A 24,261-nucleotide genomic window follows, 5' to 3' on the forward strand; every position below is an offset into this window, starting at 1 on the left:
ATCAGAGTATCTGAACTAAATGCTGGAAAAATGTATTTATAATCCAGTTTACATTAAAATTTTGTAATATACTGTGTTTTTTGGGTGTAGATTAGAGAATATGGGTAGCTGACATATCAATGTGTCCTTTGGTGTCAGAGAAATGTAAAAAAAAAATAAAAAAAATCATCATATATTATCTGACAAAATATTTGATTTTACTTACATTTTGAATATGTGTAAAAACTTGATCTCACCTTGTCCAGGTAACTGTAGCTCCAGACCTTTCCATCCACAAAAGAGCGTGAGAGGATTCTGCCTTGTGGGTCAAATTCTGTTCTCTCACTCATACTCCCTCGGTGCAACCCCACTAGCTGGCCTGTGCTGGAGTATGACACATTCACCACTGCAAGGCTGCTGCTCGGCTGCCATATTGCTGGCCTGCCCTGGGCATCATACGTGATCCTCAGCGTGAACTTCCTGTGGTCGTCATAGATCTTCTCAGTGCGTGTGTTCCTGTCAAAATCTATTGACAAGAGGTTGCGCCCATGTGCCTGCAAATTGCATAAATATCAGGTATGAAAATCTTATGACCAAGCAGGATTCTTTGCTTGCATTGTGCACAAAAATAACGTATTAAAATCTTAGAAAGAGTGCCCACCCGAAGCTTCCTGCCAAACACAGTGACCTTGCCCTTGGACAGTTCTTTGCGCAGCCTCCACTCGATAGAGTTCAGACCATTATCCGTGGGAAGGGTGATGTTCCTGCGGCCGATGGTGGGACTCACTGATCCTGCCAGGATATGTGGCTCAGTGTGGTAGCTGATGCCCATCCCATTGGCATACATTACTCTCAAAGTGCCATTGTTACACAATTGGTAGCTGTTCCGTACTTGATCTGCAGGGGGCAATAGAGTGGCATCAGATTTCCATGATATTAAGAACAAAAAATATTTCATAAATTTTCAACAGGACAAGAGAGTACAAAACGACAACTACAAAAAAGGCTCGATTTATTCTGAACTCATGAAAGGGCTGCGGGGCATTCATCAGCTCAAGAACAGTCTGGCTGTCTGTCTTAAGATCATAAAAGATAACAAGAGCAGTGCTTTGTTTATAACAAATGATGTGAAGACTCAAATCTCTTTGTTTCAGAGTGCCACAAACATTTATTATGCTTCAGAACATCCACTATAAATAAATTACACACCATGAAACTAATTTATGAGCACAAGGTACGTTCATAATTGGAGATAATATAGTTTATAATTTATACGGACCCTTTTAGAGGCGTTTAGTCAATTTATTATTTGTCCCATGAGCGCGTCAAGGTTAGATTCAAAAGCATGATCTGAGGACCATTCTCCTTGGACTAAATCTTCTGTAATTCAATCAGAAGGTTCCTCCCTCGTCCTGTGTTATGTTTGGTTGTATTGAAGTTTGAGTTTTTGGTTTAGTCTGCCAAGGGAAGGAAGTAAAACATTGTTGCTCTCTCGCTCTGTTTTTCTGTCCTTTCATCTTAACAGATGAAATAAGCTTTGGGAGAGTGGGGTTTGTGGTTGAGGGCAGATGGAAGACAGTGAATATTTGCTTGGGATAAGGTAATGAATTTGTCTCGAATCATATGCATCACGGCAAAACACAACTGGAGAGCTAGCCATGAGAGAGAAAACAAATGCTGTTTTCTGCACTGAATCATACAGTACTTTGGCTTCCAGCCTCCCACATGGATGTCGTGGGTATCTGTATCTTTCTGAATAAGTTTGTATGCAATGATATATAAAACAATTAAGTTCAAAATGAAACCAAATACGAAACCAACCAAGCTGAGCAAAATGATTTCTGAAACCCAAAACACAAATTCAAATGACTAGTGAGGAGACATACCTTGCACAACAGTATAAGACGCTTCTACCGACGAAAGATTAGTGATAACAGTGATGTCATCATCTCTGTTGGAGCTCTCTATGTCAATGTTGATGGATTTTTCGATCTCCCTATGCAGACTTGTAACCATCCCCGTGGGGTACGTCACATTGGTGAGTCGTCCTTCACTGTCATACCTGAAAATATGCTAAATGTTAGCAAAAGCCATTTTCGAATTCATATTTGTGAAGCACTGGAGACAGTCATAACTATAACTATATCTTTGACCATCTCAAAAAAAAAAAAAAAAAAACCTGTCCTCTAGACAATCTCCCCGTAGAGGTTCAGTGCTATCTGTTTCTCTCTTTCTCTCTCTGTGTGCATCATTACATTAGGGAGGAGATCTGGATCCTGCCACAGATCTGTCACAGTCTGGCTGATGTGTGTGCCAGAGCAGTGGAGTGTGGGGAATTCTGCATTCTCAGGAGCAAGCTTGCGCTGTCCTGTTCCTGGAGATTTACTTTCCTGCAGAGTGTTCCAACTCTAATCAAACACACCTGAAAAAGTTAATCAAGATCCTCAGATTCCCTTGGAAATTACAGGCAGGTGTGTTGCTGGGTTGCAACTCAACTCTGCAGAAAGAGAGCGATTTTTCCAGCACTCTTTTCAAAGTCAAATAAATTCCTGGTTATCTCTAGCTTTCAACCAAAGTGTTCCATGACACACTACCGTTCAGAAGTCTGGGGTTTTTGAAAAAGTATTTTAAGCTCAAGAAGGCTACATTTATTTGACAAAAATACAGTAATAAATCAAAGTAATATTTATAAATATTTTTAAAACGTAAAAACAGTTCCCTAATTTAACATATGTAAAAAAATAAAAAAAAAATAAAGAAAAAATAAAGAAATTTCTGTATGATTTTTTTTTTTGCATATTCGGCATCCTTTCATATCAAAATGATTCTACATATGTTAACGCAGAAAATCAATCATTATTTTTTTTTTATGATAGATGACTTGCAGGGGCAGTGTGTAGATGTGATTGACACAACATAAGGTCATATTTATTTTTATTACACAAATTTCAGACTCCATGTGCAATGACCGTAAGTGTAGGATATGATACAGATCTACAGCGTTTTAGACACCTGTCTCTGTAAAAAAAGATTGAGTTTTGATTTACTGATTTGCTTACAAGTGAATGTGTATCATTAATTTGTTTATGTCCTTGGGCTCATAGGAACTTGAAGACAATGCCACATAAGACTTCTGTTGAGTCCTTCATGCATATACAAATATTTAAATGTGCATGCAACATAAATCACAGACACATGGCAACTTACTCATAAAAGGTTGTCCAGCCAGTCTCATCAGCCTTGGTGGCCAACAAACCAGTGTTTCCATTGTATCCCAGCAGAACGATCTCCTGGTTGAGTGCAGAGATGGAGCGTAGGCTTCCTGCAGGATCCAGTCCCAGCGTAACCACCTGATTCTCAGGCTGCAGAATGAGCCTGAGCAGCCCCGCACCACCCTGCCCTGCCCCATCCCTCCGCACTTTAACTGTATTATTGCAGTTATCCACGGCAGTGGCCATCTCTCCATCAGGGCCGTAGCTGAAGTTGTAGAGAGGCAGACCCGTCACAAGACTGATGGTCTGCAGGTGGAGACCCTCCTCGTTGAATACATACAGCTCTTGTTCCTGAGGGGACGCCACCTCGTATCGGCCCAGCGCTGAAGGTCCTGGTCGGTTAGTGCGCACAGCCCGGATCCGAATGTTATTGAGATCTGCAATGTACAGCGTGCCATCCGGTGAGACAGCCAGAGACATGGGGGAGTTGAGGTTGGCGTCCGTAGCGTATCCGTCGTCTCCTGCAAAGCAGTTACAGTTGACGTCGTTCTTGCAGTCGCACTCTGATGTGGCGCCAGCCAGCAGCGACATCTCTCCATTGGTGCTAACTTGTCGCACACGATTGATCTTCTTCTCGTCCGTCTCAGCGATGTAGAGCACACCCGTGTGGGAGATAGCGATAGCCGTGGCGCTCTCCAAGGCGGAGTGGATGGCTAGTTTGCTGAGAGAATAGTCAATGCCAGGCACCTGGCAGTGCATGGGACGTCCCGCGATGATACTGACTTGGTGGTTTTCAGTGATGCGCAGGATAACGTTGTTCTCCAGCACATACAGAGAGTTATCCATAGGGTTCACTGCCAAGTCAGTGGGCCACTCCAAGCGTACCTGGATAAAAAATTAAGATTTCAGATTAGCCATGTATCATCTTCTGGGCTTCTGATCAAGTTTTTTCAAGCCTGCTACACATGATTAATACTTGCATATCTGCACTTTTAGATTTGTTTTGAAGACTCAGGATTTAAAGAAGCAGATTTTACGATCAAATGAACCTTCCGAGTTCTTTTTCTGCCTGTGAATAATTTATAACGTGGGCTGTAGGCTGGCTGACCTGACTGACATCCATGCTGGAATCGCAGCTCAGTGGGCGCACAGCAGTGAGGTCATTGGCACCCAGGAGAGTAGAGATGATGCCATTTTGATCCACCTTCCTAATCATGGTGGCATCCACGAAGTACATAAGCCCGTTTTTATCTACAGCAATACCTGGAAAGAGAAATAAACAGGTAAAGAGTCAAGCAGGAAGTTCAGGGGTGACGCAGACCCACAAACCCTTGGCCCTGTCAGACTCGTTTATTTTTTATCGTCTGCTGTTCTTAATGATCAGAGCAAGTGAATCTTTGAACTGGTTTCAACCTGTTCTAAGTTTATCTTCAGGCTCTGCTCAATTCGTCTTTCCCTCCCAAGCCCCTGTCCTATATAAGCTAGCAAATAATACACGTCCATCAAGCGTCACTCCTGTGTCAAGCCATCAATTCCCCTTATCAGACACTGAAGGCAGAGCAGACGAGAATATCTGGAAGCACTGACAAGAAGATGCTCATAGAATGGACCTGTGTAGGTGTATGATGCAGAGGGGTTTGAACAAAAAGACGGGGAGACAAATAGCATGAGGGGAGAGACTGAGTGCACTTGACTGAGCCTTTTCACTGTGAAGTCATTTGGGAATCAGTAATGAGGCCTGTGTAGTCTGTCACCTCTCTACTCTCTCTCCAGAAGCTCAAATTCAACGTCACATACAGAAAATGTGACAATGTGACATCCTTGACAGTTTGGTGTCAGACTGGCTATTTTTTCCTTACACCAAACCTGGATTTCACTTTTAAAACCTGCTCCAACTTATCATTGTACCTTTATCTTTTCCTTTCTCGTTGCTATATTTGTTTTGGTTGTATATGCTGTGCTTCAATTCCAGTTTGAACTAAATTCAGTTTGAATGTTGAACATTGAATTTGTGACCTATGGTGTGCACGCAGAATCCATAAAAGCAGACTGAATATGGTTGGATATTTTATTTTAATGTATATTTACTGTTCAGTTGGTCATTAACGCAATATATCATGAACTTGTATAAGGTAATTAAAAAAAAAACCATTTGTTCATATATAACACAAGCTAAAGAGAATCTCCAGAGGAAATGTTATTTGCTGAGTTGTAGCTCTTTCACAATTCGGGAGAGTAATAGTGTGTACAGCTATAAAATGAATATAGATGAAAAATATGGAAGTTCATATGGAGATCTCTGGCATCTGATTAGAGTATGTAGAGCGCAAGACATTGTTGAAATTGCATCTTAAGACTTCTCCAATCATTTTGTCTGCCCACAATCAGCTGCACAATCTCATTCAGATCTGCCTCCATCCAATCAGTAATTAAATGCTTAATGCATTTAATACTTGTATGTAAATCACAATACGGTAGTAAAGATGTGTCATACAGTATTTCAATTATATCAGAACTTTCTTCAGAACTCTTCCCTTCTAATCTCACTAAGAACGTCTAAAACATTCACCAAAAGCATTTAATAGAACTCATTGTGCTTTTTCCTTCTGTGAGATCTACCTAAACACCAACGCCGTATAATACAGAAATACGCTCGCTTACAGCTCTGAACTGTAACATGAGAGTTAAAAGAGCCACCATATTAAGTAACATTATCTTTGAGAGACAGACAGGGAGAGGGAGAATACCAAGAGACTCAGATAATCGAAGCCGGAGACTCTCGCTCCCCATAGCACATTCAGAAATTAATTAATAGCTTAAGGTTGAATGTTCTCTGTGATTGTGGAAGCAGCTGGAGGATAAGGCTCTTTTTATCCATGTTAGGTGTCACTGCTACAAAGGAAGCAGATGTAAAGACAGCCTGCAGAAACATTTCTTTACCTCAGACAGACACATGTGAAAACGTTAGTGTGATTTCATCTGATGTGAAAGGGATAACCCCTACAATAAGCAATAAGATCTAGGTTCTATTTTGGTTTTCTTCAGTGTTTCAACCTCACCTTTGGGGCTCATGAGGGTGGCTTCTACAGCTTTGCCGCCGTCTCCACATCTCTCATCAAAGGGCAGGCACTGTTCTCCTGTGCCCGCCACCACCTCAGCATTGTCGGCCAGCAGTCTTCCCCCTGTGAGCGATCGCACCTTGTAGATTCGCCGAGAATTTGTGTCAGAGATGAACAGAGCCCCAGAGACTGGGTCCACGGCCAGGAAGTACTTATGAGTCGGGTTGTTACTACGAAAAACGAGGCCATTACTGAGTCAGTGCTGCAATTACGCAATTAGGCACAATGCGCTGATTTATCGCTATATTTATATTCAGTGAATAATTTAATTTAAAGAGAAAAAGAAAGTTAAAGAGAAAAGAAATTTAAGTAAAAGAATCACCTGTGTCGAAAATCCTTATTTCTGCAAATGAAGAATAGAACAAGAATCACAATTATGATTCCAATACATCATGACAAAATATATACAGATTTTTAAAAAATTATAATAAAATCTAGGTAAAAGTTAAATTCTCCCCAAGGACAATAACTATATTAGCGTCAAAAATAGCGCACAATACACTTTGCTTATTAAAAGCGTGTGCCACAGTTTTGTCGCCTGCTACATTAAATGCTCAAGCCTTTAAAAACAGGATGAATTCTAATTGCCTGCTAATAATTTTATCATTAGCTGGAAAAAAATTGAGATTCTAATCATATTGTTTTCTTGTGCTGTCACTGTTATTGATTGATTCCAATTTTGCTTATGTATGTGCACTGTGTATATTTATTATGTATATATAAGTACATATGCATGCACTGTATATATTTAAGATAATATGATATTTATACATTAAATATATTTAGATATATATTTTATGAATATAAATATATACATGCAAATGCATGTACATATTTTCAAAATATATGCTGTGTGTATATATGTATAGATACATAAATATGCTAAGTACACACACACTTTTACTTTGGATGCAATTAACTGATTGTTTGACAGCACTACTTACTATAATAACTATAACTATAACTATAGTTATCATCCTCTGTGTGATTGGGCCTACTAACAAAAGTCTCCTCTGCTTCTTTCCCAATACCTGAGCTCCAGTATGCGTGTAGTATTGAGGTTGGGATAAACTCTGCGTACGAAATTTAAGTCTCCGACGTAGAGGCTGCCATCAATGCCTGCTGCCAGGGCTACAGGTGCCAACAGCTTATTTCCATCAGCCAGGCCATTACAGCTCGGGCATGAGATGCTTCGTCGACGCCCATTACCCATGATGCTTGTGATGATGGGTGGCTGCTGGGACACAAAGACGTTCTCACCGCTGCCCTTATGAAGGATGCCTGGTGTCAGATGAATAAAGAAACAATAACCATTTCGAAAGTGCTATTTTCAAAAGACCATTTTTAGTAAAAGCTGTTTACCTGAGCCATTTCGGAACATTACAACCACATTTTCAGAGCATTACATTAAATTATTGATCAAAATGACAGGCTCTTTCACTGAAAGCAGCCAGGCATCACATCGCATCAGACTTCCTGTGTGTCAGAAAGGGATGGCCCTCTCTTAACCTCAAATCTCAGTCTCAGCGGGTCCAGAAAAGTTACTTTTCAGTTTAACCAGTGCCAAAATCAGAATTTTAAGTGAGTATGATTGTTTTTTAAGTAATGATTAGGCATTTAAGTTCAACTGCATACTTTGAGTATGTATTATTGCATTTTATTTAAATTTACTGCCTTTTACTGAGTTACACATTCCTGGCCAGTAAATGCTGTATTGAATTATGAGACCAAGTGCTGCCACTAATGCCCCAAGTAAATAAATACACATAAAAACTGGTGCATTTTGCCCCTCTACAAGAACATGAGGCTCATACCACTGCGCAGGTTGAGTATATGGTGTTTGTCCAGAGACCAGCCGCCCAGATTGGAAGGTTCCAGCTCATAGCCTTGAAGCATAGCCGTCCTCTTCTCCCACAGCACCAGACTAGGACATGATTCATATTCATACCCCACAGAGACTTGGGGACAAAGACAGAGAGAGAGAGAGAGAGAGAGAGAGAGGGGTTGGGAGAGAGTACACAAAATGTATCAAAACTGCATTTAATTAACTACATGACAGGCCAATATTAGAGATGATTAATTTACATACAATGCAAGCAGATTGGATGGGGAGTCTAGCTGAGAAACAGTGAGGGAGAATATAAATATTTATTTGAAAACCACATGCTAAATTAAAAGCCAGAACCTTTGGAGAGACAATAAAACTTCAGCACTTAGAGACACACATATGAGGCGACTGTAAGATATAAATGACCCTGCAACAATCATCACAACATTTCTTTTTGGAGACTGTTGGGCAGAAGTAGGACATATCAGGTTCTGGGCAAGCCTTCACAAATCACCACAGCTTGGGTGCTTTCACAACCACAAAGCACCTTGGTAAAGTGTGAACGTGATTTGTTCAGACACCCCGTGGCTGGACATGACTTCAGCTTTCACTTCTCCAACAGGACGTGTGATCTGTGCTGCTGCCACAGGGTCATTGCAAGATATGTGTTTCCACAAAAAACTTTCCTTCGGTTTCTTGAAAAGTGGAGCACAACTCCATGAATCCATTAGCATAAATACATATGGAGATATACCGACGAGGCAGGTGAGAATTTATAGCTGTGTAGACGCGAGTGGGACTGTGGGTACCTCAAAATATAAATGAAAAAGATGTAGAGAGCTGGAAGGTAGACGGGCTGAGAAAGCAGCGGAAAGACAAAGAGAGATTAGTGGGTGTTATAAGGAGGTCACACCAGACAGAGTGCTGTTCTCAGCATTTCCCTCGGCTCACTGCGGCTGCTCTATGAACCTGTGTGTTTCTCTGACAGGGACGGTCAGGCTGAATGATCTTTGGGTCCTATGTTCACACGCATGAGCACAAATCCTGTCTGATGTGTTAACTCTCACTGTGTTCAGTCAGCAGAGAGACCAATTACCCATGGCTGTTTAACTGCCGTGTGTCCTGAATGGTCACTACTGTCTGGCAAATAAATACCCATCAAGAACCAAACGTAGACATTTCATATATTACAGGTGAATTTCACACAGTGTCACAAGCCAATCTGGATGGTGACATTTTTTTTTATTTATATTTTTATAATGGATTAGTTGGATTTGGCCTTTTGTGATTTGGGGAACATCCGTTATTAACGTTACTTAAAGTAGTGAAAAGCATGTTTGTATGATAAGATGATTTTGAAAAATGGTGAAAGCACACAACCAAAGCTGTTCAACGCATGAGAGCACTTTACCTTAACCGTTTCAAAAGAGGCTCATAAGAGGAGAGTTTAATGTGGGCAGGGTACCATGTCAAGTGCTGACAGAGCGTTTGTGCTGTTTAATGCGCTTGAGAGATGTGTTTAATGCATTTTCCAGCACATAACTTACATTTTACTGTTATATTTTCTGTGAATGCTATGAAGTGAAAGTCATGCCTGTTTCTGTTGCACCAAGACCAAGCTTTGTATTTACATTACTGATGAAACAAACTATGCTTTTTATTTTTTAAATTAAACAACAAAAACAAAAAAGTAATTTTCATTTTATCTGAAAACTAAATATAAAGTTTATTTAATAAACAATAAGCTAACACATATGGCTAACTATCGAGCTATTGAATTGTTTGAGGGAAATGTTCCATGACATTGTTTACAAGCTGTTCACATCTTTGTGTGTTTGAAACACTGATTGGAGATTATATTAGATGTGATATTTCAGTAAGCGCTTCTTTTAGCATACTTTCTAAAGTTCATTTATTCTGTGCTATAGCTAGTAATAAATAGGAAGATGATTGCTTTTTTTTGTTGTTGTTTTTTTTGCTGCTCGAACTGAGATGGCCACAGCATTATGTTACGCCGTACTTAGCAGACACAGTTGTTTAGTTAAATTTTGTTATAAGATTGACATAACTTGAAAGAAAAAAAAAAAACTATTTCATATGAAAAGTAACAAAGCACAAATATTAATTTAAATTACTGGATGGCAGTTGTGCTACAAATATTTAATGAGGTTCATTTGTCAACAGAAAACAGCATTGATTAAAAGATCTGGTTCATCAGAACAAATGTTTTTTTAAAAATAGAAATTTATATTGTCAACTCAGCCTCTTGACCTGTTGTAGCTTATCCAAGCTTACACAAAACATATTTTTGTAGGAACAGTAGCTGCAATGGAATAATAACTTTTTCTTGGAGCATGTGTGCTAATAACTAAGCCATCATTCCAGTTAATTGTGTTTGCTTACCCACTGCATCAGAGAGGCCATAGACACGCTGACCATATGCATCTGTCTTGTCCCAGATAAAGGTGTAGGCGAGGTTGGGTGAAGCGTGGAACCACTTCTGGAAGAGGTGTCCCTCTACGGCTACCATCAGATGGACTTTGACCAGGCTGAGAGGCACAACGGCTTGAGTCATGGTGATCTTGAGCAAAGAGCGGTAACCTGGGGTTCGAGAACTCAGGTGACAGAGCTTCAAATTGGTGCCAGGAATCTCTAGCTGTTCATGCAGAACCTGGTGGAGAGATACAAGAATGATTTTCAAGTCGCAGCAAAAGTCCATTTTCAAACAAAAATAGGACCTGATTAGGAAGGTCAGGGGGTAAGATAAAAAAAAAGAAAGGAAGGGGAAATGCAAAAAAGAATATAATTAAAGTAAAAAATGGTTGATGAGAGATGACCTGTGAGTTTCGTCAGGTTAACAACCTGTCAACTAATTTAATGACCAAAGAGAGAGTGGTGAAGGAACATGAATAAAGTGAAAAAAAGCATTCTGGACAATGATTTGAGCAAAATTGAAAGTTAAGGTCTAACTGAAGGATTCCATCAGTGCAAAATGCATTAAGCTGTTAATTCCAGTAATGAGAGTTTCAAGGAAGTGAGGATTGCATCATACCTGTGTCTCTGGAATGATGGACCTCTCTCCAGGCCTGGAACTAAAGAAAGAAGAAAGGGGGGAGGCCACCACCACAGGATCAGGCCTCACAAAGCCACTGAGGTCACAGCTCGGGATGGTGTTCTCCTCTGTCTTTAACATCAAAGTGTCCATGGCATAGAAAATGTTCCACGGGAGCCACACTGTGCGCTCTTGACTCAAAAATGGAGCCCGCTCGAATCGAAGGGTGAGAGAGGCTCCACCATTGGCAATGAGGTCAAATCTAATGACACAGAGCGAGAGGGGAGGGGGGAGGGTAATCAGAGTGCAAAAAAACAACAACCCCAAAACAAATATGCACTTGTGTTATTCTCAGTTATTGATAGCACCATTACATTCTGAATGCTTTTACCATTAAAAATGCCATTTCTCTGGAAAGGATAATTCATTGTTTTGATAGATTGCAGTCATTTCAATGGAAAGACTGAGTTTACTCTGCTCTAAATGAATCTAATAAAGATTTGTTCAGTTAGCATGTAGCTCTCTAAATCACTAGAAGCTTATGTAAACAAGTAAGTCACAAAATAAGGCTTGTCGGCAGAAATAATCAAAGTGTTTCAGAGGGCAAAGGGTTGTTTGTTGCTTGGATGAACGACTTGGATGTGTAGATACCAGGGTTGGCCAAAACTCAGAACTGAAGAATCGACTTCCTTTAAACTCACAAGTGTGACTTGGAATTTAAACGGCCACAAGACACCATCCATTAAACCGTTTTTACAAGATTTAAACAAAGCCGTGATACGGTCATTCAAACTTTGCATAATAAACTGCTTTTCCCAGTTACATTCAAATTTAATTTACATTTCTGTATCCGGTTTGCTCTCAAGTGGATTCTGTGCATTCAACCCTGGTTGGTATGAGTACTACGGTAAACTTACGTTCCATCCTGACGTGTTAGGGTGTAGCCATACTGCGGGTACTTGACGAACGACACATTAACACCCACCAGCGGTGTTCCATCTGTCGTCACCACCTGACCTCTGATCAGTGATGCCAGACTGGAGAACACGGAACAAACAAGACAACATCAGCTGTCTGATAACCAATAAATCCAAAGCGATACCTTCAATCCAACAACTGCTGTCAGAAAAAATCCCATACATTTCCCATTAACCAACACATCTGTCAGTTATTTCAAGAAATGCAGTAGAAAGAGACAGGAAGATGTTGCAGCGCCACTGACAACAATCGATACAGTTCCTCAAAAATAGCTCTGGGGTTACGAAATAACACAGAACTGACAATAACTATCCCAGCACTCAATTTTCTCTCAACAGACATAGCATAAATTGTACGCACTTCAGTGGATATTTCATTTTTCTTCTGGCGTACAATGCAAGAGACGTGACATTTACCAAGTTGTTGTGTGGAGTAAAGCAAGTTACCTTGCGTTAAATGGATTGTCTGCAGGGATTATATGTGTGCTGTCCCGGCCCACTAGCATCTTAACACGGTCGTAGAAAGAGCGGACTTTCTGCTCAGGGTGCTGGCCTTGCTGGATGACCTGTAAGGGATCCCTGGACCCTCTACAAAGTGGACTATTCTGGCAGGGACTTTGGATACAGCAGTCTGGATCCATACAGTCAGTCAGACCATCTAGAAAAAAGAAAACAGCGGTGTGATGAGTAATGTCATATTACAATGGCGTGCAATCAATCAGAGCTGCCTAAGGCTGCGAAAGATTTCTCTCTTCATCTTGTTCTCTGTTCAAAAAAAGCGAACATTCTTCATCTGTTGAACAAGAGGCCGTTTCATCAAAGTGTTCTTGTAGGTTTTGAACACAAAGATGTTGGATTCAAATTTTGTCTCTGTTCCAGTATTCATTTACCAAAGAGTTCGAAAAGCTCTTTCTTCTTTCCCTCACCTTTAGGCTTTGAATTAAATTACTTACTACAGAACATCTGACTTGCTTTTTTAATCTGTCGTTTCAGATGAAAGCCAACAGTCCAGCTCCAGTTATTTCCTGAGAAAAGGTTAGCTTATTTCTATGAAATGTACACATTCAAGAATTGTGAAGAGAGGTATAGACTCACGCAAAAAGATGCCACATCTGGTTAGTGTACTGAACAATCACTCAGAACACAAAATACGCTGCATTGTCTAATTTTTTCAGTGTTTAAAAAAAAAAGCTTTCCACTATGCAGCTTAATTTACTGCAAGCAAGCTGTGGTGTTATCAAACTTTGGCTGACATAAACAGCATTTTTTCGTCACTTAATGGTGTGTGTGGTTAGTTTTCGACTACCTGTTTGAATATCTGTAAATTGCAATTGTCATCATTATTATTATTTATTTATTTTGTTTTACATAATTTTGTTTGGAATAAGATAAAAATACTCTTAGAAATTACACACAGCAGCTGTTCCTGAAATTACTGAAATTACACACAGCAGCTGTTCCTGTGCACATGTGGCTGTTCCAATCACAATCATTTTTGCCACAAAGTTCCCACAGAGTCAACGAAAGATTTCTCACCTCCTTCATTGTCTTTGTTGTCTGCACATGAAGTCTCCATGGCGACATTGCAGCCGTTGCCTCTCCATCCAGTCTTGCACTCGCAGTGCCAGCTGTTTTGACCCAGCAGACACTGTCCATTTCCATTACATCGGTTTGGACAGCCATCTGCAACAGACAGAAAGAGAAGTAAGATGAATTTAGAGAGGCTTATTTCATCACACAAGTCAGTAGAGCACTGATATAATCAATAACTGTCACCAAAAGTTTGAAAACAAGCTTTTTGTCATTTTTAAAAATAATTTATATATTTCTACACTTTCATACAATTTCTTTGTATAGCTGCTTTTTTCGGCAACTTTTTAATATATATATTAAATACATATTTGGTTTACATAATATATGAGTGTGTATATTCATTATGTATATATAAATAAAATGCATGCATGTTTATATATTAAGAGAAATATGTTTATATATTAAATATATTTATATATAATATAAAATATAATAATATAAATATATAAATGTATATCCATGTAAATGTGCAAAATATAAACTGTATGTGTGTGTACTTATATGTACATAATAAATAAACACAGTTCACATACATTTTGGATGTGATTTATCACAATTAATCATTTGACAGCACTAAATTGTATACAAATGTCTCTAAGACGGCACATAAAGCATATTAACAAAAACAGACATTATCCAGACAATCAAAATGGACTGCCACAAATGAACACAAACTGCAAATTAGAATTATTCTTTATGTTAATATGTGTCTAGGTTTTCAAACTTTTGGCAGTGACACTACTGGCAGACATGCATCAGTGCTCGCACACACAACCATATCTGGTTCCAATGCGCTCAATGCCCATCTGACGGGATGAAGTATATGAAAAGCATTACTATTCTCACCTCAAATCAGTTCAAACTCTGAGAGCAATTAAATTATCTTCGGTAGACTCCACTGATAGCTGCTATTGGTAGCAAATGAATTTATCAAAACTCATCCATTCAGGAGGGGATATTTGTCGAGCACACTCTCAGACTGTTCATTTACAGTATCTGATTTGATTTGTCTGGATAGAGAGTGATGCTCTCATGTAAGAATGTGGTTAGAACAGACCGGAGTCTACAGATAAGATTAAGAGGCATCTTTAGTTTGAAGTACGAGCCCATGTGTGTGTGTGAGAACCAACGACGTTCGAATTAGAACATAGTGTGGGAAAACCTGGCATGTGATTACTAAACTAAGTTCTTCCATATTTTATTGCGCTTAAACTGCAAAACACACATATAGAAAAACACAATTTACAAAAAAGGTCTGTTATGTCTGTGAAGGTAAACAGCCGGGGGAAAAATGCATGTTAATATTAGATCTGTGTGACTGCAGTGTAATATACAGTTAATAAATCAATTAATCCCCTGCTCTCTTGTCTCCTCTGAGGCTGGGACTCTAAATAATTCTTCTGTGCCACCAAAGACAGAACAGTTAGCATGCTTTGCTTGAACTTTCGGTTTGAACTTTTCATTAGAACTGCTGTCACTTGTGAAAACACAATAGCGGCGCCATGGGTGGAAACTTGCACATTAAGAGGCGGTAATATTATAAGATCCCCTTTCTACATCACGGGGGAAAGCAAAAACTGAGTGGGTCGTTTTTTCACGACTTGCAGAGAAATGCTTTCCAAAAAAGAATACACTGGATTGTTCTTTTTCACGTTTTCTGTGTTGGTGGATGCACCCGGGACCCGATTATAAAATTCAGATTTTTATGATATGTCACCTTTAAAGACGTTTTCAAGAAAGAGAAAAAAGTTCTTTGATAAATATATCAAGTTTTTGGAGTGAAGTGTGGCGTGTGTGTGGGTGTTTAATGTATGCAGTTAGGTGATAAACAGCCTTCCTAAAAGACAAAAGGCGGAAAACAATCTTGTCACAACAGTTTTGAGCAGAACGTGGATTGATGTGAATGTTTTAAGGAAGCTCTCTCTGGGAGAGGCAGAGACTGAGATGAACAAACACAAAGAAATGAAAAGGCTAAGCACTATTCTTCTTTAGCCACACCAGTCCATAATTAAGCCCCCTAGAGACGTGACCTGACATTTCCGAGTCATCAGGAGTTTCGTGTAAATAAAACATGCGGTCTAAAAATCTCAGCATTGCCGTGGGCATCGTTTCTTACCTCGGTGCAAAACAAAAACCACGCTGCGACATCACACTGTGTCATCAGAAACCATTGCTGGTGCCCCGGAGTTCAATCTCCAACAGTTAGCACTTCTGTTAGTGTGTCACAGCCTCTGCTTATAGTTACCCTGGAAACTCAGCCTTTTGGATGGAGCCAGTTTCCTTTATCGCAAGGGTATATAGTATTATTGACAGCTGACCCGGCGCAGGTGACACTTCAGATGATTTGTGATGAGTGAAATGAAATGGCCTCGACTGGAGGAGTGTGAAAACCCAGCATGCACTGGAACGCATGCATCCATTGTGACTCAAATAAAATCTTGCTTTAATTAATGTAATTTTCAATGTCTGGGGTCCTTGAGATGCCACATTAACAGCCTGCTATGCATCGATTGTCACGCAATATTGAGCTGAGAGGAAAGTCACTTAGCAATGATTGCCTTTTAAATGGAGCTGCCATTTTAAGCAGCCAAATACTTATGAAACACCAGGACAGCAAAATCTATGCTGACCATTGATCTTCCTCATTGGGCAGCACTGAGCAGGGCCCCTCGTTCAAGCCAAAGGCCAGTCGATTCTCAGAACACTAACTAGAATAAAGTGGGATTTCACAAACTATTAAGCCACCTGGCTAAAGTAATGCGGGTTGACTCTATTGTAATCTACTTAAAAAGGAGCTGAGATTGCCTTGAGTTATGGGTCAGAGCACACGGTATGAGAGAGGTACGTAAAGGTGAGATGGGGAAAGAAGCACGCTGCATAGCAACAGTCAGCGGTTGATGGATGGAGAGATGGATAGAAAGAGACAGATGGATTGGTGGAAAGGGAAAAAAAACAGCAAAAGAAAAGAATGACAGGATTGATTAAAGAAAGAAAGAAAAGAAAGAAAGTCTCAAAGGATGGGATATTACGGGAGAAAGAACGTATGGAAGAGAAATCCAGTCCTCCACCTAACTATCCCATCCACTGGCCTGCAGCCCTCTCGCCTTTAAAGGTCATAAAATAAAGGTTAGATTCATAAATCCCCCAAATTCGCCTTAGGAAGAGACAGATAAAGGCCCACAGGGAGTGAGCACCTAGTGCATAAAACGCCCTCTGTCTGGGTTTTCCTGGCCTATAGTGTTCCATGTACTACTACAAAGTCAAATAACATCCTAAACTTCAGCATGGGAATAGTGAAAACTGACAATTTTCACTCAAATTGTTTCTGAACTTCTCTCATAAGATTAGTGAGTTTGAGAAACCTGTTTAGAACTTTTTTTTCCTACAATTTCTGTTTGGATTGACTAATGGTGCAGAAATATGCACTGCAACTTTAAGAACTGCCGCTCCCCCGTAAAAGGATATTCATATGTGCAGTTATAACTTGTATGTCCTTGTATGGTGGGCGCGCTTTCCACTCATGAGCCAATCAAGAACAACTCAAATCCACGCAAAGTCCATGCCTCCAGCGGGCATTCACCTGCAGTCATTTTGGCCAATTAGAGATGTGAATTTAAATCAAGTAACTATTGTCACTAGCTCTTGTGCCACACTTGCTTTCGTCCACTGATGCATGAGCATTCAGGTGATCACTGTAGGCCCTGCAGTTAAACTCCTCATTATCCTGCTCTCCCTGCAAACACACCGCACTCCCCTTCGCAGGAAAGCACACGCACTTCTGCCCCACCATTAGTATTCATCCTATGAGTTAGAACTCATGCAGGCTCTGAGACAAAGTCATTACCATGCCTCCTGTGGTCCTACACCCTGTGTGCTGGAATATGTGCAGTAAAAATTGTTGCTCACTGCTCTTGACCCACTCTGCACTGATGGCTCATGAAATTTCACAGTTATCTTAGGATCCACTCCCTTCCGATCCCTTTACTCGCAGTAGTGATCTATATCCCTCAGGTAGAGCAAATACTATGTGATCTTTGTCTCCACTCTGCAGTGTCCTCTGTAATTTTACTCTTTTGTCTGAATCAGACTTGATGGAAGTGTAGGACGACTTTGCCTCCTGCGTCTCTGTTCTGTGCAAACATAAAGGCAGACTCAAACAGACTGCCAGGAGCTGATGTGTCCCGGTGAGTGCTACTCTAGCTCTAGCTAAAACTGCAGTCTACTTAAATGCAAGCATTCCCATTATGCTTAGAGTCATGTAGTTGACCCAGCCTTTAACTCTGCTCCTTCAAAAGTTGGAGGGAGTGGGGGTGGTGTACTGTAGTGGTTTCAGCTTGAGTTTATTAACTTGAAGTTTCACTGTTCTTCGAGAATCCTTCACTATACTGCTCTTGAACAAGGCTCTTAACCTTGTGTTGCTTCAGAGAAACTGGTGCTTTAATAAGTATATGGCGCCATTTTATTGCATAATAAATTCCTTCAAAGATGCAGAAATAAACCATAACTATAAAAAGAAACACTTTTAGGTTAATGGAAGACTCAAAAAGAAACACTCAAGTATGCAAATGCATTTGTTTACTCAATGCATCTCTAAAGCATGGTGCTGTTGTGCATATTTAAGATATCTTGCATTACTGTGGTGAACACCAATGTTAATACTTAAAGGGCTTATTCGTTTTCAAAAATGAAAATTCTGTCTTTAATTACTCGCACTGTTCCAAACCAGTAAGACCCTTGTTCATCTTTGGGACACAAATTAAGATATTTTTGGATGAAATCTAAGACTAGGGGGAGTTGTGCAGGTAAATGACTCCCCAGGGTTTCAAGAGGCACTCAATGCTGTCTGTTGCCGGTTTGAGCTCCCTTTGGAGCGGGCCGAGTGGAACTGGTTGCACTGGTATTGAGATTTATATGTTATATGTTATGAATTGTGCTTTAGCTCAATCAACAGCTTGAGCAAGACATTTACCCTCTGTTTAGTCTAGTGAGACTGTTTCTGTAATAACTTGTGGTAGACCTTTAGGATGTCTATTTACTATCTGTAAAATGATATGTATAGCAAGGTCAATCTGTATAGTATTACCCCACAATCTGAAAGATTGAAAAGTCATTGTTCTAAGTGGATCAGACAGATTGGACACTATGTAGCTCGGTTAATGCTGTAAGAGAGGGACATTTAAAAAGCAACAAGGTGCAAAACAGATGATTACAGCTATACTATCATCATCTGACAACAAGAATAGAAACACACACGCTGAAGAACACAGACTAGCACTATGAACCTACTCGACACGACATTCTACTCCACAACGGCTACTCTACAAACAGAAGCACACAATCGTTATGCAGCCAAGCTATCAGACGCGGGGGGAGGGTTGCTCACGACCAGACTAAAGTGCAGCTAGCACTAGTCACAGTACGACGAGGTACAATACCTTCAATACTTCCATCCCAAAAGTCTGCATCAGAGAGGACATTCAGAGGAAACAAAAATGCGTCATAACAAGAAGACAAATGAATACATGTGTTGCATTTGAATCAGTTAGAAACAGAAGAAATTCTGAGAAATAAAAATGGAAACTGAAGATGGAAGCCGTTTACAAGGCTTTTTTAGCCTACAGAAAGAATTTGGAGACAATAAGCAGACAGGCTTCCTGTTGTGGCGTACAATGGGGAAAAGGATTAAAGGCAAAGCACTTTCAGTCTTTGTCGCTCGTGTCATCTTTGGAGTGACAGACAAACATGCACACACATATCCACAGATGATGAGAGAAAGGAAAACTCTGGCTTTTGAGTCTATTTTTGAGAGAAAGAAGTCGAGACAAAAAGAGGTGTGACTTATCAAGGTGAAGACGCCTCTACCTTTCATCAGTTGCCGCTACTCCGCAAGGACTGTTCATTACCCAGCAGCCCACACATCTGCCTCCGCTGTGTGAGGCGTGATCAAACACGACTAACTCTGTTCTCAGTCCAACAGCAGACAGAGGAACAGCCTAATTCCCCCACCACATACTCTTACACCTACTGACCCTGTGGCTACTGATTTCACCTTGGTCTTTCTTATGGCCTATTTACAACTTGTCTAAGCTTATGGGAAAATACTTTCAAACTGATTCTAAGTCAAACTTTTAGTTTATTCTCATCTACCTTCAAATACTATAGACATCCCTTTCAGAGATTTGGGTCAAATGATGCACTTGATTCGTACTTGCTGTCAATGTTTCTGTACGTAGGGAACGTAGGGAAGGGGTGTTCAATCCTGCTCCTAAATGGTTGTTTTCCTGTGCAGTTTAGCCCCAATACACCTCCTTGGATGTTTCTATAGTGACCCCTCAGATTGATTTGCTGGTGAGGTGTGCTGAAAGGTGTTATCCAATTTTTAAATTTTCATAATTTAGATAGGTGCTCATGTTGGTCTTCTTTGTTGCTGCTACAGTATGTATTGATGCACACTTTTGTGAACTCAGACTGCAAACCCTCTGGATTTATACCAAAATGTGGACCACAGGAGTTTTGAGCAGCTTTTGGAGCATGGCCTTAATATTAATGGGTTTAGAGTCATGTACTATATATCCCATCCTGATGGATCAGTCAAGAGAAAAATCACTAGCATAAACTTTTCCTGAAGTTCTCCTAAATCCCTGAGCTGCATGCAAGTAGGTCATGTTCCTGGATAAACATCCTTTGCTGGTCCTTAAGAAGCCATTGCCCAAACCAGGGGTGTCCAATCCTGCTTCAGGATGGCCGATGTCCTCTAGCGTTTAGTTCCAACTCCAATAAAACACATCTAAACCAGCTAATCAAGGTCTTTGTAGGCATACTACCAACTTCCAGGCATTTGAGTTGGAGCCAAATCTAGTGGCGCTTCAACAGCGAGTTTGGACACTCCAAGCCCAAACCATAATTTAGACAAAAAATTCCCCAGGTCTAACCCTTTCCTAATATTGTTGCCCTGGGACCAACAAGGATGATTCAAAAACAGGTCCCTCTCACATTAAGCTTGAAGCACAGAAAAACGGAGGGATTCTATATAATGCTTAAAAGAGCAGTAGAGGCAGACTAGATATAGTGCTGTTTTAAAAGTGGGTATAGGATGATGCAGTTCCGGGTCGGGTCTGGGCGTATGCCTACCGATGGTGCAGTGTTCTCCATTCCAGCCCTGTTCACACTCGCACTTCCCATCCTTACAGGTGCCGTGCTTCACGCAGAGCGGGTTACACACACGCTGGTCGCATGCCGCACCCGTCCAGCCTTCCTCGCAGCGGCACGAGCCACCCATGCATACGCCGTGTGTCCCGCAGTCCACTGAGCAAACCTCTGTGTGGAGAAATGAAGCAGTAAAACCACTGTTTACATATTACACATTAAAAAATCAGGTATAATGAAATGAAACATTTGTATTACTGAGATCTAATCAAACATTTAGACTGACCAACAGAACAATCAGGGCCCATCCAATTGGGGTCACAGCTACAGACGCCTGTGTCTGGAATAAAAGCACCATGACCATGGCACTGATCTGGGCATTGTGCTCTGGGCAGCTCACAGCTTGGTCCACCCCAGCCTGGTTTACAGTGGCACTCTCCGTTCACACAGATGCCATTATTTGAGCAGGTCGGATCCAGGCAGTCAACTGCGAACAAAAGTGTTGACAATTTTTATCAAAAAGGGAGCTAGGGAAATAATAAAGGGCTTGTTCTTGTTTTTTTTAAAAACCAAGCCTTTAGTTTGTCACAGACATTATTTTGAATTGGCTACTTGTTGTTTCTAGTCAAAAGAGTCATTTTTTATTCTTGATTGTATTTGATTGGATAAAATTAGTTAAGTGCAAGATGAGTCAAGAAAAGGAAAGATGGTAGGTAGCACTATACAATAAGATTCATTAGTTAAAATGAATTACTGAACTGAATTACTATTATTATTATTAATCTCAGTCAATTCACTGTGAGCTAAACATTGAATGACTGTATTTTTATTAACTAACATTAGTAAAGATTAATAAATACGGTAATAAATGTATTGTTCATTGTTTGTTCATGTTAGCTAATACATTAATGTTAACAAACACAACTTGTGATTTTAAAATAAAACAAAATTAATAATTAGTAAATGCTGAAAAAAAGATGCATATTCACATATATCTGGGATTCTGAAGAAGGCATGCACAAGCACATACTATGTCTTTCATGTAAGCATGAAAAATCAATATCCCACACCTTAAGTGTGAGAATGGCAGTTTCCTGTCTAGAGCCTTTCACACTCACCTCTCAAACCCTCACTTTCTCAGCATCTCCGTCTGTCTGTCTTACTCTCCCTTCCTCGCTCTTTTTGACTTTGACCCTGTCTCTCACATGTTCCATCCGGGGGGCCTCAAAAAATTGATATCGACTGCTGAGCGAAAGAAGAGTTCTGGCCATGAAAAGTGCGAGAAAGCTATTTGACAAATTACCCGGCCCTGAGGTGCCCTGCGTGACACCCCTGTCTCAGCCCCCCTCGGCTGACAGAAGTGCTGCTCCTTTCCCCTCACGCACATAAAGCCATTCATGCCAAATGTTTATGCTGCAGAAACTGCACATCACAGATATCGATTTCCGTGTCACCGGCACTTCAGGTAAATTGTTTGAGTGACTCTGCTGTGATGAATATCTGATTTGAAAAATCTTAGAACGGCACGAAAAAAAATGAAAGGAGCAAAAGTGCTGACCTTGTGTTCCTCATGACCCACTAAAATCATTCTCTTTTATTTTACACACATACATTTGCTTTTCTGCCATGGTGTGAAATTTCCATCGACTTTTATTCTTACTGAGTTAATGATATTTTCTATCCCTTAAACATAACCCTTGCATTTTTAGATTTTAAGTTAGATACTATTAATATGTTGAATTTTGTAAGAACATATTTTTACCATCTGTCATTAGGTTCAATATATGCTTTCATTTTATTGAAAATAACAGCATGAACATTAACCTTTTTGTGTTACATAAAAACTGTAATCACAATGTGACAAAAATTTCATTTTTATGTGAACAATTCATTAAAAAATCTGTAATCCCACTCTAAAAACTTTAATATAGACTTGATGCCAGACTGTTGATAATGAATTAGCATTTTAGAGAATGAGAATTAGAAAGCATTAATATGCAAGGCTTTTATTCTGTTGTTCTGTTTGTTTAGCTGCCATCACTCTCTCTGTAATGAGCAGCAAAGACTTTCTGAAACTCCATCAACCTATTTCTATGTTTGTTAGCTGTTTTCATCCCAGTCTCTCCTTTTGTCCTCTTATACCTCATCTTTTCTCTTCTCTCTCTCTACCTTTTTCTTTCTCTTCCCTTTCCATTTTTAGACACCTGGGACTCTAGTTTTTTCTCTCTCTTATTGCCAGTCACTGTCTTACCCAAGAGCCACTGAACTCTACAGAACACACAAAAATGAATCAAAAACGAAACTATTGTTCTCACCACCCAGATCAATACATTTTCTAGCTTTTTACTCATCTCTGAGAGGTGTTTTTGTAGGAGCCCATTAAGACCTACCAGTGAATCTGGGGAAACAGCCAAAAATGACTGTATGAATATGTGAAAATGTACGTTTCCCTTTTCAAGTAACCACAGGCACAGAATGCAGCTATTACAGCCCCAGAGGATATTATTAAGCCATTGAAAAAGAAGCTGCATCTACACGAAGTTACACTATTACACACAGACACTTACCCTCAGCGCAGTTGTCTCCTTTGTAGCCCAGAGAACAAACACATGTGCCCTCTGTGCACGTGCCATGACCGCCACACTGGGGGTCGATGCACTGACTGATGGGAACATCGCATTCTGGACCTTTCCATCCGCTATAGCAGATACATGATCCCTTGTCATACTGACCGTTTCCACTGCAGAGGACCGGGCACGCCGCTTGGGAAGAAACAAAAAGAGGACAAGACAAGATTTTACATGAATTGTTTCCTTATTCATTTCTTTTGCAATACTTTACCTCTAAAGACCCTTGAATAGCATGAAATAAGACAGCATAGGAAGAGTGACTTTCAGCATGTTTACAAAGTTTATGAAGAGTTTATGATGTATAAGTTTATGAAGAGACTGGGAAACAGGTTAGCAGTTGTGGGGAAAAAACTAAGGCCGAGCACACATCTGACAACACTGGGTTTAGAAAAGCCTCAGACTGAGAATATATGATTTAAAATAATGAACTGAACCTTAAGCTTTAGGCACCAAACTCATTAAAGTATAATCAGTTTGGTGGAATATTCTCTTTAGTTTGATTTCAAACTGAAATTATGATGGTAAGATTTATTAATTAAACATTAAACAGGAGCTATAAACCTAATAACTAACAAATGAGGAAAAGTACCAAAATAAAACTCCCTCAACATAAAGATTACCATATGCAAATATTATAGGACTTAATGTAAGGTCATGATGGTGCATGTCCAAAAATATGACAATACCATGATACATGTCCTAAGAACAAAATAATATTACGACAC

At 40.0% G+C, this 24,261-nt stretch overlaps 1 protein-coding gene across 4 annotated transcripts in view; it reads right to left on the reverse strand.

Moving 5' to 3' along the window:
• Positions 1-24,261, reverse strand: part of tenm2a (teneurin transmembrane protein 2a) — a 262,295-nt gene that overhangs the window by 4,933 nt on the left and 233,101 nt on the right. For all 4 annotated transcript variants that reach the window (XM_043257656.1, XM_043257658.1, XM_043257659.1 and 1 more), the window contains 17 exons: positions 23,474-23,668; positions 21,193-21,393; positions 20,892-21,077; positions 13,704-13,850; positions 12,615-12,825; positions 12,108-12,227; positions 11,191-11,452; positions 10,542-10,809; positions 8,125-8,268; positions 7,342-7,591; positions 6,633-6,653; positions 6,251-6,480; positions 4,300-4,454; positions 3,187-4,076; positions 1,866-2,041; positions 641-876; positions 237-533 (listed from right to left, as the gene is read on the reverse strand). In XM_043257656.1, the coding sequence (XP_043113591.1) occupies positions 237-533; positions 641-876; positions 1,866-2,041; positions 3,187-4,076; positions 4,300-4,454; positions 6,251-6,480; positions 6,633-6,653; positions 7,342-7,591; positions 8,125-8,268; positions 10,542-10,809; positions 11,191-11,452; positions 12,108-12,227; positions 12,615-12,825; positions 13,704-13,850; positions 20,892-21,077; positions 21,193-21,393; positions 23,474-23,668 (3,989 nt within the window). The remainder of the gene's footprint in view (positions 1-236; positions 534-640; positions 877-1,865; positions 2,042-3,186; positions 4,077-4,299; positions 4,455-6,250; positions 6,481-6,632; positions 6,654-7,341; positions 7,592-8,124; positions 8,269-10,541; positions 10,810-11,190; positions 11,453-12,107; positions 12,228-12,614; positions 12,826-13,703; positions 13,851-20,891; positions 21,078-21,192; positions 21,394-23,473; positions 23,669-24,261) is intronic.

The sequence above is a fragment of the Puntigrus tetrazona genome, chromosome 14 (assembly GCF_018831695.1).
Source record: "Puntigrus tetrazona isolate hp1 chromosome 14, ASM1883169v1, whole genome shotgun sequence".
NCBI lineage: Eukaryota > Metazoa > Chordata > Actinopteri > Cypriniformes > Cyprinidae > Puntigrus > Puntigrus tetrazona.